The sequence below is a fragment of the Phyllostomus hastatus genome, unplaced genomic scaffold (genome assembly GCF_019186645.2).
Source record: "Phyllostomus hastatus isolate PE091 unplaced genomic scaffold, TTU_PhHast_1.1 phas_contig_16, whole genome shotgun sequence".
NCBI lineage: Eukaryota > Metazoa > Chordata > Mammalia > Chiroptera > Phyllostomidae > Phyllostomus > Phyllostomus hastatus.
Genome location: NW_025333643.1, coordinates 14,601,275 through 14,618,763, shown reverse-complemented (window position 1 = coordinate 14,618,763; position 17,489 = coordinate 14,601,275). Strand labels below are relative to the sequence as shown.

Genomic DNA, 17,489 nt, shown 5'->3' with positions numbered 1-17,489 from the left:
GCACAAACTGAGTCTTGGGTTGAGTAGCTTGCCTACTATGATCAGGACTGAAGCTGGCTTTAAAATCCAAAACTTCTGATTTCTATCCCAGTGCTATTTCTAGTACTGTGTTTAACACTAAAAGCTACTGTTTTTTCTAATAGTGGGCTTAGTGACTTAATTGCAGAATACAGTTTTTCTTTCCTAACTACAGTGGTTGTCTGGAGTAGGAGGGTAGATTGTTTTAGCCAAAGAGTTGGCCTTTAACTTTAATACTGTCCCTAATTCATCTTATGTCCTAAAGAAAGTGTATAGCAAACATCACCACTGATGTCTGAGGATGCTTGACCCTCTTCTTGAAAATAGTATTGCTAAAAGTTACTCCCCCCCAAAATATTCTAAGAATGTGGACAGAAATATTTGTCAAAAGGGGTAGATTTGAGTGGGCAGTATAAAATGTTAGAAGCTCAGGCTGACAGAGAGATCTGGGTTTGAATCTCTATTCTGCCACCTATTGGCTGTGACATCACTGTCATCTCATGAAGCCTCAGGCCTTGTCTGTAAAATGGGAATAATAACAGGATTTGCCTTTTGGGGCTATTGGTAGAATTAGATAAGGTAGTGTGTATAAAACATAAATATTGTGTTATTTTAAAATACATTTATTGTACCCTGGCCAGTGTGGCTCAGCGGATTGAGCACCAGCCCTGTGAACCTAAAGGTCGCCAGTTTGATTCCCTGTCAGGGCACATGCCTATGCTTCCCCTCCGCGAACTGAACCTACAACTCAAGTATGTGCCAGGACCAAGAATCCAACCCACAACCTTTCGATCTGAAGAATGACATCCAACCAGCTGAGCCAGGGTGATGGCACAGAACTGTTATATAAACAGACTGAGTGAACTGTAAGCTGGCCTGGTGGCTCAGTTAGTTGGAGTGTTGCCAAAGCACCAAGAAGTTGCACGTTCCATTCTGGGTCAGGTCACATACCTGGGTTTTGGGTTCCACCCCAGTCCAGGCATGAGTGGGAGGCAGCAGATTATGTTTCTTTCTCACCTAGATGTTTCTCTCTCTCTCTCAAATCAATAAACATATCAAACAAATTTGCTAAAATCAATGCAAACATTCTTAGGTGATGATTTAAAAAATAATAATGAGGTCTACCTAGTAGCCATAATGTGAAGATTCAGTGAGGTAATATTTTCAAAGTACCTGTTGGCACACCAACTGGCAGAGTAAGTGTTCAATGTTTGTCACCATTACTATTATGTTTTAATTTAATTTAATAATGCCTTATAATTATGAACCGTGTCATTCCAAAAAATAATTCATTCCTTGGTCGCTGGACTGAGAAAGAGGGTGCCAGGATTCATAAATCACTGGTTCAGTCTATGAAGAGCTTTAAGACAAGGCGGCCAGCGCCGGATGCACAACCCAGTCAAACGTCAGCGTGACGTGCCCACGTCCAAGAGGTGGCAGGGGAGGAACCAGGCAAAGCTGGGCTCCTGGGGTCACATGGGCCCTAGCCCCGGGTCCGCCCCGCCCCGCCCCAGCGGAGCCCGGCCTCCGCAGCTGCGGCTGCGCCTGCGCAGAGCCAAGCGCTCTGTGGCCGCGTCCACGGTTGAGGGGGCGCTAACAGCAAGGGGGCACGAACAGCGAGGGACCGGCGGATGGCTCTGCGGGACCTGGCAGGCTCGGGGCCCTGCTCCCGCGGGCCGTTGGGGGGGCCGGCAGCGGAGGAGCGCGAGGCACCGCCCTTGGTGGCGGCGGGAGCCACGCCGGAGGAAGATGAAGAGGACGACGGCCGCGGCCGGGGCCTGCTGCGTTGGGATGGCTTCTCGGCCTGGCTGCACTGCGTGTGTGTGGTGGGCTTCGACCTGGAGCTGGGCCAAGCCGTGGAGGTGAGGCCCGGCCGCATCATTGCCCCTCCGCCCTATCCCGATCCCCCGAGCCGGCGCGGCCCTAACAGAGGGGCGGGCCAGAAGGCCAGGACCCTGGCCTCCGTGCATCCGGGCGTGGCTGGCCGCCCCTCCTCCCAGCAAGCCGGGCTGCGGTCCAATGGCAGTTCCCGTGGGAGGATCCTGGGCTGCGGCTAGGGGTGAAAAGTTCTCTCAGGGCCCCTCCTAAATACTTTTTTTTTTTTTTAACCGGTGTTACAAGAATACATAAATGGTGAGCGGCATCCGGAGGAGGCTGCAGGCAGGATGTTTGGGACTTTTTCAGGAAGCAAACAATGCCCCCAACATATGGTGAAATATAACAGCCCAGCCTCTCACAAACTTTTTTTAGACTCAGTTGTTTTGGTCATTCACAGTAGTAACTTTTGAGTTAGAGCATTCTATTGAGTCTGAGCCAAAATGCTCATCCCAGCATGCCTTTTCTCCTTTTTCTCCTCTTCCTCATTTCTATTATTTCTTGATGTTGCCTCTGAAACGTTAGGCCCAAAACCTAGTAACCAAGATGGACATAGGTAAAGTCGTTTGCTTGTGAATCTGTCATATTTTCCATTTTTATGGCACTTTATTGAAAGGCCTTTGAATCTTACAGGTTCTTGACGCTGTGTAAGGTACTTTTTGTAGCATAAGAGATTTCTTGTCTTTTGTATGTCCAAGAAAAACGTTACTAGAAAGATGTATATTTCAAAGATTTTGGGGGCCCTTTTAATAAACCATTTTATTCTGATTCCAGTGACATGAATTGGCTACCAAAATTGACCAGGGAGGTTTTTATTAGTGTGAAGATACTGCTTTTATATTCAGCCTGTCTTCTCTGCTATATCATTATGAGGTTCCATATACTGTTTCCAAGAAGATCTAGGTATTATGTTGTTTGCTGGGCCTACAAATATGAACAGTATGCTCTAAACTATATTTGTAGATTGAGACTACAATTTAGGGGAGAACTAAGAATTAACCACAGTAGCACAGGGACGAATGCAGTGTCTGACACACAGTGGTGTTCAATAAGTACTTGCTGATAGAATGAAAGAATACAAGAATACTTCTTTATCTTATTGAGATAGAAATAATGATTCCCAAAGAATTTGGAGAAGAGATTTATAAACCATCTATTGATTACACTGACATGTTAATCAGAAGTTTTATGTATAGCAAAATATAATTTAACCAGAAAGCAGTAGATGCGGTTGTAGTTGATTGCATTTTTGCGTAGCCAAAGGAGATCTTTTTGGGCTCTCATTATTTGACACACTTTTTGTAACATGAGGATGTTTTTTTCTGACCAAATAAACACTACTTAGTATAACTGAGGTGCTACAAAAATGAGGATCATTAAAGATCTTATTTTGAATTTAATTTTCCATGGCATGTCCTAACTGTACAGAGTTTTCTTTAGCTCAGTAGTTCATAATTTGCTTACTTGAAATGATAAAAAATATATGATGAACTTCATGAATTCTCTCCATTAGGAAAATACTAGCTAATAAAAAATTATGTGTTTGCTTCCATGTACCATGTACCATGCATGTATCTAGGGAGTTATATATGGACTTTATAGTCCATTGTCCCTAGATTAAGAATGACTGATTTTAGAAGGTGTAGGATGAGAATGGGGAAGATTCCCTAATAAAGGATCTAAAGATAGATAAACACATTAAGTGGGATGCAGCACTACTTAATTTTGTTTTGTTTTCCTGAGAAACATAGAATATTCCATTTTGTCATTTTTAAAAGAAAAACTTGAAACCTATGCAATCCTATTAACTAGTGTCACTCCAATAAACATAACTAAAAATCAAAAAGAAGGGCGCTGGGAAATAAAAAAAGAAAAAAAGAGAAAAAATCCAAAAGAAAACACAAATTAGAAAGTAATATAACACAATAGTTGAAAAATAGATAGTATTTTACCTTTGTATTACAGCCATTTTGAGGCCAAAAATGGACAGTAGGGGTGGCTATACTGGGACAAGATGGTGAATATAGAATTGTGTTGGGAAAGTGACTTACACTAGCCAGCTGTACTTCCTGTAAAGTACAACCATGGGGATTGAAAAGGAAACTTAATTAAATACTAGGTTAAAAACTAAGCTTGGGCAATAATGTCCTAGAACCCACGTGTGTTGTCAAAAAGTCATTGAATCTTAGGCTTCAGAGAGACTTGAGAGTCTGTTCTGCCATGACAGAAAAGACCATTTGCAGGTTTTAAGTTATAAACAGTACCACTTATTCAAGTTTAAATCCCTACCAAAGTGACAGTATAGAATATTAATCACGAACCCAGACTCTGGAGCTGGACTGCCTAGGTTTGAATCTCTGACTTTGGATACATTATTTGTCAGCCTCATGCACCTCCTCTGTAACAGGATAACAGTACATGTGTTTTGGCATTGTTGTGGGGATTAGATTAAGTTAGTGTTTGTGTAGCATTTGGAACAGTGCCTGGGTCCCAGTAACACCTATGTAAGTCTGTATTTGGAAAGCATTGAGATTCCCTTTTTATTTTAGAATGGGAGAGCCCCTAACTTTTGCTTTGTGAAGATGAGGCCTTTGGAGTTTAGTTTTCTCACTTGTAAAATGAAAATGAGTTACTGGGATCAGTATTTTTTTTTAAGTAGGGGAACAGTTTTTCCCTGTGTAAGTAAAAATTTAATGTATCTCAATGGCTAATCTGGTTGAAATGGAGCTTTTGTGTGTATATTTTGTTATGAACAATAGAAACTAAGCTACAGGCCACAGAGGTATTTTAAGATACCCAAGATACAAACCTAGTGCTCAGAAAATGACTAGAATCCAGAACAGGGAAGCCCCTTGTTTCTGCTCTTGTTTTTATGGATTTTGTTCATGCTTCATGTTCCCTGCAAACTGACTTCTCTGCTTCGTGGTGGTGATCTTTATGGTGGTGAAGTTGCCCCTTTCAGCCACTTAAGTGGAGTGCGAATGTCCCTCTCATTCCAAACACCAGAGAAAGGTACTCAGTCCTGGTTTGGGGCAGATTTTCACTCTGATACAATCAGCTGAAGATCTGGGTGGTTGGGGCATTTGTCCATGTTGCATAAAACATCTGTGGGGTGGCTGTCCTGAGTAAAGGAGATAGGAGCAGGTAGGGTGTCTTTTGAGCTAGAAGAGCCTGCAAAAGGTATAGACTGCAGGAGGTGTGCTTAGCTTTTTACCCCTTGGTGGCCCTGAAGCATCAGAGAACCCAGATGTCCTCTGGAACAGGTTTGAAATTCTCTGGATTTTATATATTCTTTGTTACTTCTAGATTCGAGATCACCTGATTATTTAGTAAAGTCTTAATTATCTAAATACATAATTGCCTCATTTATTCAAGTTATTTCCCCTGTTTGAGTAATAATATGCTCATGGTTAAAAACTTGGCAGGAAAGAAAATTATAAACACTAGAAAACATCACTCATAATTATACTAAGAAACAATTGCTATTAATATTTGGCATTTTTGTTAATGCTTTTTTTTTCTTTGTATAATTTCATATCTGTCAAGGATTAATTTGATTGTTAGGAACAGAAACCCTTTCAAATAAATTTAAGTAAAAAGAGATTGATTGTGAGGAGTCTTTTAGAACACAGATACAGGAAACAGAAGGAACCTCAGGGAATTTGGAAAGCCCCAAAGGCTTTTTTGCCTTTGTCTCTGGAGCTGTGTGGTCTTCTGTCTCTGCTTCTTTCCGAATCTGTTCCATTTTCCCTGCTGAGGGTGGTTTCCTCAGCAAGTGTTTCAGTTTTTTCAGCTCCCCCATTTTACTTTGGATTACCCTGTGGTACTTACTGATTTTAGCTACTCTACCTTTGTATTCTGGAGTCACACTGAAATGTAATTCAAATACTGGAGTATCTGATTGGTTGAGGGCCTTTAAATCATGTGAACCCCTAGAACGTCATAGGGGATTGGCATTTGTATAATTTGTGAACCTCTCTGGCCTGTTGATTTTGTAAGAATTGAGGGCATTGGTGGCTTTCCTCTTCTTGAAGGTTATGACCTATCAATTTTTTGAACAGAATTTCAGTCTAGTGAAAAGTGCCCAAGTTTGGGGGTTTTGAACATTTGTTAGTTGTCTGAATTTTGGCCAGTTTCTTCAATACTCTGAGTTATATTTTCCTCAAATGTACAGTGGGAAAATAATATCCTGAGGATGTTGGAGGTACAAAATGAGGTAATACACAGCTTTGGATGTGAATCACAGGTATTTAAAGCACTTCCTGGGAATCAAGTATTAGATTTCATTTTGCCCATGATCTATGACATAACCTATTTGTATGTACATACAGTTTGTATTGCACCTCTTGCAGAATTTCAAGCCAGTTAAATTATCTGTAAAAAGCAGGACAATTTTATTAATATATTGTGTGAGTCAGATTTCTTACAGATTACTAATACCCCCTCTTTTTCTTTTTAACAAATTGAAGATAAAGCTCTGCTCTGGGGTGAAGATAAATTTTTATGCTCTTTTTCAAATAGCAGTTAGCAGAATTGACACTCTTTTCTTTCCAACTTGTGCTTTTCTGAGACATTGCCTATTCCCCCTTATCCTCTCACAGGGTGGAGCCTGAAGTAGTCACCAATTTTCTCTACTTTAGCAGTTTCTATTTTTCTAAGAAGGACAAAGGCAGTTGTGTGAAGGGTTGTTTCTTTATTTCTTTCACTCTTAAACTGGGTGATCCATAGCTTCAGTACTTGATCATTAGCAAGTTTACTCTTTTAATTGAAATTTATATGTAATTGTATGTTGCTGTAGTGTCTCATTGAGCCATCTGCTGAGCAGGTATTTATTGGGCACCTACCATATCAAGACTCTGGTATGTTCTGGAGCTAAAGCCTTGATCATTCCCCCTTTCATTTAGTTTACAATGTAGCAGGGAAGGTAGGCTATTTAACAGCCAATGTTTTGATAGGAGGATTTTCAGGGTACTAGTAATGACCTTTAAATTTCTTTGTGAACTAGTAGCACTTCATGTAGCTTCATGTAGTTCTGCGTTTGATGAGTAAAATGTTAGTGTCCCAAGCTTCTTAGACTCCCAGTTTTTACAAATCCTTCTTTGGTGAGACTATTCTCTGATTCTTTTATGAATTTGTATAATCCTAATCTGGATGTAATATGGGACATTCTCCTGTCCAGCTAGTCCTTTCACAAGTACTTTATTTCTGTTTTTGTATTTCTTATGATGTATGATGTAAAACATGGACAATTATATCTAAACTTTACTCCTTTTTGAGAGGAATGCTTCACTGTCCATTCCATGTTCAAACTGATCAAGCTTTCCTATAGCATTATTTAGTTTAGATCAGATTTTGAGCTGGAATCTTAGACCTAGGCCCAGCCTGTCCAAATACTGTGGTATCAGGCCATTTTTTCTACTTTTTTAAAATGAGTAAATATTTTTTATTGAAGTATAACTTACTTATAGAGAAGTACACATCCTAAGTCTGTAGTTTGAATTTTTATAAAGTGACCATGCCATGACACTACAATAGGGATAAAAAAACTGACTCTTATCACTGCCCCAGAAATTTCCCTTATCCTCTTTTGGTTATGACCCATTCCCCCACCTCCAGCCCCTGGGCAGCTACTAAATTCACTTTCTGTCTCCATGGATTCTGTTATTCTATACATTTCATGTGAAAGGAATCATATTATGTGTGGCCTTTTGTGCCTGGCTTCTTTCACTTCATGTAATATTTTCAAGGTTCACTCATGTTGTATGTATTAGTACTTGATTCATTTTTATGGTTGAATTTTATATTATATGGATGTACTATATCATTTTGTTTATCTGTTCATTTGATGGAAATAAGGATTGTTTCCACTTTTTGGCTATTATGAATAATGCTGTTATGAACATTTGTTTACAAGTTTGTTTTTTTAAAATATATTTTATTGATTATGCTATTACAGTTGTCCCATTTCCCCCTTCACTCCCCTCCACCCTGTACCCCCCTCTCCCACCCACGTTCCCCCCCCTTTAGTTCATGTCCATGTGTCATACTTGTGAGTTCTTTAGCTTCTACATTTCCCGTACTATTCTTGCCCTCCCCCTATTTTCAACCTACATTCTATGCTACTTATTCTCTATACCTTTTCCCCCCTCCCCTCCTCCCACCCCCCTGCTGCTAGCCCTCCATGTGCCCTCCATTTCTGTGGCTCTGTTCCTGTTCTAGTTGTTTACTTAGTTTCTTTTGGTTTTGCTTTAGGTGTGGTTGTTAATAATTGTGAGTTTGCTGTCCTTTTACTATACATGTCTTTTCTTTATCTTCTTAGATAAGTCCCTTTAACATTTCATAAAATAAGGGCTTGGTGATGATGAACTCCTTTAATTTGACCTTATCTGAAAAGCACTTTATCTTCCCTTCCATTCTAAATGAGAGCTTTGCTGGATAGCGCAATCAGGGATGTAGGTCCTTGTCTTTCATGACTTGGAATATTTCTTTCCAGCCCCTTCTTGCCTGTAAGGTCTCTTTGGAGAAATCAGCTGACAGTCTGATGGGAACTCCTTTGTAGGTTACTGTCCCCTTATCTCTTGCTGCTTCTAGGATTCTCTCCTTTGTTTTTACTTTGGCTAATGTAATTATGATGTGCCTTGGTGTGTTTCTTCTTGGGTCCAGCTTCTTTGGGGCTCTCTGAGCTTCTTGGATTTCTTGGAAGACTGTTCCCTTTGCCAGATTGGGGAAGTTCTCCTTTATTATTTGTTCAAATAACTTTTCCACTTGTTGCTCCTCCCCTTCTGGTACCCCCTATAATTCGGATGTTGGAACGTTTAAAGGTGTCCTGGATGCTCTTAAGTTTTTCCTCGATTTTTTTAATTCTTATTTCATCATGCTTTCCTGCTTGGTTGATTCTATCTTCCTTCTGGCCCACTGTATTGTTTTGAGACTCAGATTCCTTCCTTTCACTATTGGCTCTCCTCCGCATATCTTCCTGCATCTCTTTTATGGTAACCTGCATCCTTTCATCTAAATTGCGCCCAAAGTCAACCAATTCCGTGAGCTTTCTGATCATCAGTGTTTTGAACTTTGCATCTGATAGATTGGCTATTTCTCGATCGCTCAAAAGGATGAGTCCTGGGGGACTGATCTGTTCTGCTGGAAACATGTCTTATGTCTTCCCCTGTCTCTCCTATTTATTTATTTATTTATCTATTTATTTATTTATTTTCCGGTCTGGTCGCTCTTGTTACGGTTGGGGGCGGAGCCTTAGTTGTTCACCGGGGCTGGGCACCCCAGTCGCTAGATTGTGACGTTATATGTGGGGGCGGGGGCAGGATCGGGACGGGTGGGAACAATGGCGGCAGTTCGGTTCTTCTGGGCTCAGGCACTTCTCTGGGATCCTGGGCTGCGGGCTCTGCCCTGGTCCACAATCGCTGCCTCACTGGTTTCCCCAGCCGCTGCTTGCGTACTCAGGGATCACCGCTGTGTTCTTGCGCCCCGGATGGCTGTGGCGCCGATTTTGCGCCAAATTTCCCCCGACCTCCGCGCGCCGCTGACCCGCGCCAGCCCCGCGCCCTCCCGGCTCGTCGTCCCCTACCAGTCTGGATGTACGGGTCTACTTCAACTTCTTGGCTGTCTGACTTCCATTCAGATAAATCCTCTGACAGTTCTGAGTGATATTACGTTTGTAAATTATTGTTGTTCTATTCTTGGTTGTGCGTGGAGGTACGGTGCGTCCACCTATTCCTCCATCTTGCTGGAAGTCCCTGTTTACAAGTTTTTATATGAACATATTTTCACTTCTCTTGGATATATACCTAGGAATGAAACTGCTGGGTCTGTTTACTAAACTGTTTTCCAGTATGGGTGCATTTTACATTTCCATCAATAATGTATAAAGGTTCTAATTTCTCCATATCCTGCCAGTATTGGTTATTGTCTGTCCTTTCTTAAAAATTTTTTAAAAATCCTCATCTGAGGATACGTTCATTGATTTTAGAGAGAGGGGGTGGCGGGCGGAGAGAGAGAGAAGCATCCATTGGTTGCCTCTAGTATGCAACCTGACTGGAGAATTGAACCCACAACCTTTTGGTGTATGGGATGGTGCTCCAACCAACTGAGCCACCTGGCCAGGGTGTCCTTTTGATTACAGCCTTCTAGTGAGTATGAAGTGGTATCTTTTAATTTTATTTACATTTCCCTAATGATTAATGATGTTGAGTATTTTTTCATGTCTTTACTGATGATTTATTTATGTGTATATATATATATTTTGAGAAATGTCTAATCAAATCCTTTACCCCTTTAACAATTGGGTTATTTGATTTTTTTATTATTGAAATATGTTATTTATATATTCTGTATAGTAGGCCCTTATCAAGTATATGATATTTTCTGTGGGATGTCTTCACTTTCTGGGCAATATTCTTTGAAGCACAAAAGTTTGTGGGGTTTTCCTAAAAATATTTTATTTATTTATTTTAGAGAGATGGGAGAGGAGGGAGAAAGAGAAGGAGAGAAACATCAGTATGTAGTTACCTCTTGCACACACACACCCCCACCAACCGGGAACCCGGCCTGCAACCCAGGCATGGGCCTCGACCAGGAATCAAACCTGAGACATTTTGGTTTGAAGGCTGGCGCTCAATCCACTGAACCACACCAGCCAGGGCAAAAGTTTTAAATTTTAATGAAGTCTGGCTTATTTATGTTTTCTTTGTTTCCTTGTGCTTTTGATACCATATCTAAGAAACTATTGCCTAATCCAAAGTCATAAAGATTTATTCCTCTGTTTTCTTCTAAGAGTTTTACAGTTTTAGCTCTTACTAAGGTCTTTGATTCACTTTGGGTCCCTTTTTGTATGTGATATGTAGTAGAGGTGTTACTTTTTTTAAACCTTATTTTGAGATAATTTAAATTTACTTAGAGTTACTATAAAAGTAATTCATCCAGCTTACTCTAAAATTAACATTTTATATACACATAGTACAGTAATCAAAACTAAGAATATAACAACTGAGTTTATTTGGGTTTCACCAATTTTTCTAATGCCCTTTTCCTGTTTTAGGATTCAGTCCAGGTTCCTACATTGCATATAGGTGTCAATGTCTCCATAGTCCTCTCCAGTCTGTGATAGTCCTTAATCTTTTCTTATATTTCATAACATTTACACTTTGGAATAGTACTAGTTAGGTATTTTGTAGGACGTCTCTGAAATTGGGTTTTTCTGGTATGTTCTCATGATTAGTCTGAGGTTAACCATTATTGGAAAGAATGCCACATGGGATAATTCATCCTCTCTTTAAGGTTATGAGGATGTTTGTATGTGAGTTAATGTTTATGAAGGAGATAAGGCAGGTGTTTCTAGGGAAATAATAATCTCTTCCGAGCCTGGAGTGCTAGGTGGAGTGTGCAATGGAGATGGATACTCAGTCACACAGCAATAGTCGGGCACTCATTTATACACAACTGGGGTGCATGTAGGCATGAATTTTCCCATGTACAAGTGATACCAGCAGTAAGTTAACTGTTATTACTAATTTTTCTTTTCCTGGGACCGTGATTATTCCCCCACTATGGCGGGAATGTTAAGAGTATGTAGGGGCAAGAGGCAGATAGGCATACCTTTAAAGAAAATAGCCCCATTTAAAACATTTTATAATATTGTTTTTCAGTATATATATTAATATTTTCCTGAGGCACCTTTTTTCCTATTCTATCATAATGTGAAATATATATGCCTTAATAATTATATCAAATAAAACTTTTTTCTTGACGTAATACCTGGCCACCTCTACCTCATTTGTTATGACGTAGGAGATCTTATTTTAGGTAACAAAGCCAGGGTGACATTAGCTGATGCTCTGTGTCCCCCTTTGATGCCTCCCAGGAATGCCAGTGGCCTGGGGGCAGAGATGCCTGGACTTGAGCTGTGGAGAGAGAAAACTTCAAGCAGAGAGGCATCTCCAGGTACTGGGGCCAATCCATAGTTGATTATTTCCATATAGGTATGAGGAGCTAACTGACTAACAGCAATTGCCCAAACTTATATTTAAACTTTTTTTCATGAAATAAAGTATGTACATAGAAAATAATTCTAGGAACTGTTAACAATTTGTGCAGTTCAAGATACTTGGCAGTGGTTACTCTTCTTTTGTTATTTTTAAATAGGGAATTTAATTGAGGTTTTAAAATTAAGTGTGGATTTTTCTGATTTTAAATATAGAGTGAACATTTGGATAGTTAATGCAAATAATAATACATTGTTTTTAAAAATATATATTTATTCCAGAATAAAACACTGGGTAGTCTTAACAGTGTAAATTAAAATGAAATTTGAGAATTCTGTTTGGCAGTTGAGTACAAACAGTTTTCAAAAGGCAGACTTGATAGGTTATGTAGTTCTTATATCCTTTTAGCTTACTTAAATTTATATAGCATATATAAACTTATTAAACACACACACATATATATACACACGTATATTAAGTTACTTTTATATAGGTAAAACATACCAATATTTTTTTCTGTATTGTCATGGTAGTATTTTAAACCATACAAAACCAAAGTCCAAAGGAACCACTGTGATTATGTAAAAGAAAAAATGAAACTTTCTGTATTTGCTTTTGAGTGGATATTTTAATAACAAGAAATAAAAGTCTGAAGGGCACTTACATAAAACTTATTTTAGAGCCTAAGATTAAGCCATCACAGGCCACTAAACTTACCAGTTTTAGACCAGCAAACTCCAGGGTAAGGCGTAATGAGATTTTTATAAAATACTTGTATAGCTAAGTAGGTTATAAACTTGCCATTTCTGCTTTAAAGGAACAAGGTAAAAGGGTCTCAAGGGAGATGTATCTACACATAAAGAAGAATTATATATTAAATACTGAGTTGTTGAATGGACTTAATTAATTGCAGGGTATATTCACTGATTGAAGAAATATTTTTTTAGTGTCTACTATGTACCAGAGACTGTTCTAGGTGTCAAGATAGAGTGGTGAACAAAAGAGACCAGGTTCTTGCCTTCATGAATTGTGGAGACAGGTTAAGTCAGGTTGGTCAGAACATGGGATACAAAGCTGGGAAAGTGGAAAGAATATGCTTTGGTGTCATTCTCTATTTCAAGAATAGTGGGTGGTTTTCATATGACGTACTAGTTCTGTGGACCCTCCCCATAGACCTGGACATAAGGCTATGATTGCATGTTAATGATCACTACTATAGGTGCAGTGAGGGATGGGGCTTATATACTTTGGAACCAGACCTAAATTCAAGTCCTAGCTCTGGCACTTACTAGACAGGTTTAGGGAGAGTTATTTAACTACTGTGAACTCATTCCCTTGTTGGTAAATACAGGGTGAATTGATAGGGTTGTGAAAATTAAAAACTCCAAAAGATGCTCATTAAGTATTCTCCCCATCTTTCTCTCATCTTAGTTTTCTTAGACATAATATGGGTATATACTACTGGCCTTGTCTATTGTTGTGAGAACGATAAATAAATGAAATAAATGTGTGAAACCACTTTAATATAGTCTGTAATGTGATATTACTATGTGTTATTTCTGGAAAGGGAAGATTTTCAGGCTCTCAGGCAGCTCTGGAGACTGGTAGAACTTATGGATTCTTCTAAAAGTAGGAGTCATGGATCCCCCCATTTGCAACCCAACATTCACATAATTTATTACTCTTTTGTGTTTTCTCTCCTTTTTGTTGTCAGCCTCTAGCTAACCTGCTGCTCCTAATACCATCTCTTGACATTCCTGAGAGAATCTAGATTGGTCCACTTAGGCATTGATATTCTTTTTGGCAGTATTTTCCTATCCAGCAACATCCAGGCAGTTGATTGGCTTATGAAGTGGGTGCCCTTGGATCTGGTGCTTACTAGTGCTTCTTCCCACAGTAGCTGTTCTGGCCTAGTCTGCCTTCCTTTAATGGGGATATGGGGCAGGAGTTTCCTTCAAGGTGGCTGTGATTACTGCAGACACTAAACCAACCTGTCTAGGAAAATGCAAAGATTAAAGGAACTGGAGGATATCGGGATAGGTTTTAAGGTGGGAGATAGCCTTTGAAATTTCCTAAAGTGCAGATAATTATTTTTCCTTCATTTTTAAAATAAGATGATAGTAATTTATAGTACTTCTTGAACTCAGTAAAATTATTATTGCTTGAAGTAGATATCAGCTGATAGATAAATTTCTCTTTAGATTTTAGGTTTCCAAAGAGAAGACTCAATAAGCTTTGAGTTATTGGTAATTCAGTTGGTAAATTATTCTTGATAACTCAAGATTTCACCAATCTCTTAGAGACAACTTTCAATCAAAAAGATTTTTTTTTTGGCCTAATATAAATCCTACTCAATTCTCTCAGCTTTTCATGTTTCATTGTTAAAGTTTGTGAACTATTTCTTGAAACTATTTGACGGTAGTCAACTAATATTTTAGAAGTACTTACTAATGTTTATAATATACACTCAGTATATTTGTTTAACAAAATTTAACTCTTTTTCTTCTAGGTAATTTATCCTCAACATTCCAAACTTACTGATAGAGAAGTAAGTAAAAATATTGCTCTGTATAGTCTACTGTTTGTTAGTTTGTTTTTCTTGGTGTGTGTGTGTATTAACATATATAGCTTTTGTTTTCTTTTTCAGAAAACCAATATTTGCTATTTGTCTTTTCCAGATTCAAATTCAGGTAACTATTCTTCATGTGGTGTTTCTGTTGAATTTTATACTAAAAATACTGGTTATACTGTTAATATATAGAAATTGACAGAAACAGCATATTAGTATGCAAACTCAATTTCAGACTAACAGATCAGTGATTTTGATTCCTAGTTTTATAATGCCTAGTAATGTCTTGTTGATTAATGTTGTAAAACACCAAGGAGCAATAAACTGTTGAACTAGTGAAGAGATTGAAAATCAGTGACATTAGTATATTTAGGTATTTGTAGTAAGTAGTTTACTTTTAGTTTAGGATTTGAGAGCTTTCCAAGAACTCTGTAAAAGGAGTTTAAAAAAACAACAACAGGATGAATCTGGTTATAAAAGCATGACCTCAAGTTATTTTCAATAATATATTTGAGTTAATATATGGAAAGTACTTGGAATAGGCATCTAGAAAACAGCATAAAAGAGTTTGCTATTATTTTAGACTTGGTTTTTCTGGTTGTTTTCAAACTTTCCCTTTGTGTGGGTCCTAATTGTTGAAACATTCAGGTTACCTCTTGTGTTTCACTTTTAACAGCTTTTCAGGCTTATGGTGATCAGAACATTCCGTTTCTATGACCACATACAGGAGTTAGAAGCCTATGAAGCAAAGACAGTTTAGTTCCCTTTCCTTTTGAGGTTACTTCTAATACATTTGGAGCTCATTTTCATGAAATATATAAAAATGTGCTACTGTGGTAGGAAAATAAATTAAATAAATAAAATTAAAATATGCCTTTGAGAGATCCCTGTAGGGTATTTGTTCTGATGTGGAATTATTGGAATCTTTTAATATGTTTTGCCTACAAAGTCCACACATGGAGTTTTGAATGTAGTGAGTGGTGGATTGGACTTCCAGGGCTCAGGGTAAGCTGAGCTGTATGGATTGCAGGATAAGCTTATTATGTGATTGGAGTTCCATTAGAATCTACTTTATACTTACTCTTCTATCTCAGATCATAGTTGGCTTTCATGGATTGCTTACTTTTTCATATCTCTACATGAACATCAAGGCTCAGCAGTTAATTATATGGTATTCAGATAGCCTTTTCATTTCTAGTTTTGTAGTTAGTCTCTCCATTCATCATTTTCTTATTGAAAGTTAATCTCAAGTGTAAATCTGTGTAACTCAGAATTTGATCAGTATTTCAGGCATTTGAGTAACCTACAGATGTTTTTTAATGCTTTTTTTAATAAGATCTGCATCAAATGAAGTGTGGTTCATTTTATTTGAAGAATGGTTGGTACTTAGAAGTAAAATTGAAAGAAGATTTTAAAAATAGATACTTTGCCCTCTTAACAGATGACTTAATCTAGACAGCAAGAGACTGTGAGGTTTGTATGTATTTCAGATCACTATTCTTATTTTTGAATATTCAAATAGTTTGTTTTACTTAAATGTTTTATTAAATGGAAGTTGGCATTATTGTGCCAACTTTGAAATGGATTTAATTTTTCCTGAAATAGCTTTAATAAAAGCTATTTGATAAAAGCTATATTGTCATGGAAGGAAATCTAGGCACAGTAGAGTAGCTTTAGGAAAGTCTAGGTTTTGTTTCCATGGTACACACTTTTAAAAAAGCCAAAGAACATTTAGACCCTGTTATGCTGTACACGTAAAGAGGTATACTTTGGGGATTACCAGTAGAATGATTTGCCAGTCCTGTACCTCCTCCACCCACTACCAAAACACATACACGCCCCCCTACATCTTATGACTTTAGAAATTGGTTTGTTTTTAGGTTTCTATTTCTTGTTTCATGTGGTGAATGGTGTTTCATGTGGTGAATGGCTTTTATCTTTAGGAACCCAAGTTTAAAGTATGCCTACTCTCTTGACAAATATTTGTCAGGCATTTTTTCTCCTTACTGTTTTATCACTGACATCATTTGGATACAAGTGTTCCTGAGGCTTAAGGTGTGATGGGGACCCAAGGACTATAATCACTATATTTTAAACATGTCTAGAGTGAAAACTCAGCATTAGTAATATTTTAGGTAATGGTGAATTCAAGGGAAGGATTACTCTTTGCTCTGGGTGGATTAGATATGCAGACAATATTTATCTCAACAGATTTCTTCTCTGTAATAGCAGGGACATCATCATATGCTTTATACTTCCAAATGCTGAAAGCAGTGCTTCTCACACTATCTGTTGAAAGGCCAGTTGGGGTTTTTTTTTTTAATTTCCCATATTGTACACCAATGCTTTTATAAAATACAGTTTAAAGGAATTACTAGAAAATGAAGGGAGAAAAGCAAAAAAATACAAAGTAAAAGTCCAGATTTGTCATAACATTATCAGATTTCTGTAAGAGTTCCTAAATGCTTGCTCTCAACTTGGATATTTAATTCATCATGGATCAGTAATAAGAATTTGTAGACTGGCATCAGTCTATGGACTACACCTGGAGAAGACCAGGTTGAAAGTCCTGCTTGTCATCAGTTCCAGCTCAACCACTTTAATCACAGAGAGAGTGACTACAAAGAACAGGAGGCTAAGGATAGGGCTAGTGCTTGAGATCTCATGTTTTATCTTCATCTATGAGTTCTGATCTGCTCTATAGCTGTACTTGTATTAATATACAAATAATCTTTAAAATTGTTTGTTCCCTTTAGGAAAAATATTTAAGCTTTTTTCCTCAAATCTCTAAATGATATTTTAGTTACAGGAAGTATGCTTACCTTTAGTTTTGTAGTCTCAGAGTAATTAGTAGATGTAAAAGAAGCTTGCAAAATACTCTGTGCCCTTGATATATTAAAACGAGAGGAGAGTTCTGGCATACCACACCACATTCATATAGGAGGAGCCATGACTGAAAGGACTGGCTGCTTGCTTGAATGAACTGTATTGCACAGAGTCCATGACCTGAGAGGCGTTTTTCAGAAGTACTT

General features: G+C 38.2%; 1 protein-coding gene across 3 annotated transcripts in view; it reads left to right on the top strand.

Moving 5' to 3' along the window:
• The first annotated feature begins 1,537 nt into the window (after positions 1 to 1,537).
• The window catches only part of DENND6A (DENN domain containing 6A), a 56,654-nt gene continuing 40,702 nt past the window's right edge, over positions 1,538 to 17,489 (top strand). For 2 of the 3 annotated variants that reach the window (XM_045832332.1, XM_045832331.1), the window contains exons 1-3: positions 1,538 to 1,880; positions 14,398 to 14,436; positions 14,536 to 14,578. In XM_045832332.1, the coding sequence (XP_045688288.1) occupies positions 1,650 to 1,880; positions 14,398 to 14,436; positions 14,536 to 14,578 (313 nt within the window). In that variant the 5' untranslated portion in view covers positions 1,538 to 1,649. Of the gene's footprint in view, positions 1,881 to 11,767; positions 11,848 to 14,397; positions 14,437 to 14,535; positions 14,579 to 17,489 lie in introns of all 3 variants that reach the window. The other variant, XM_045832333.1, reaches the window with a different exon arrangement.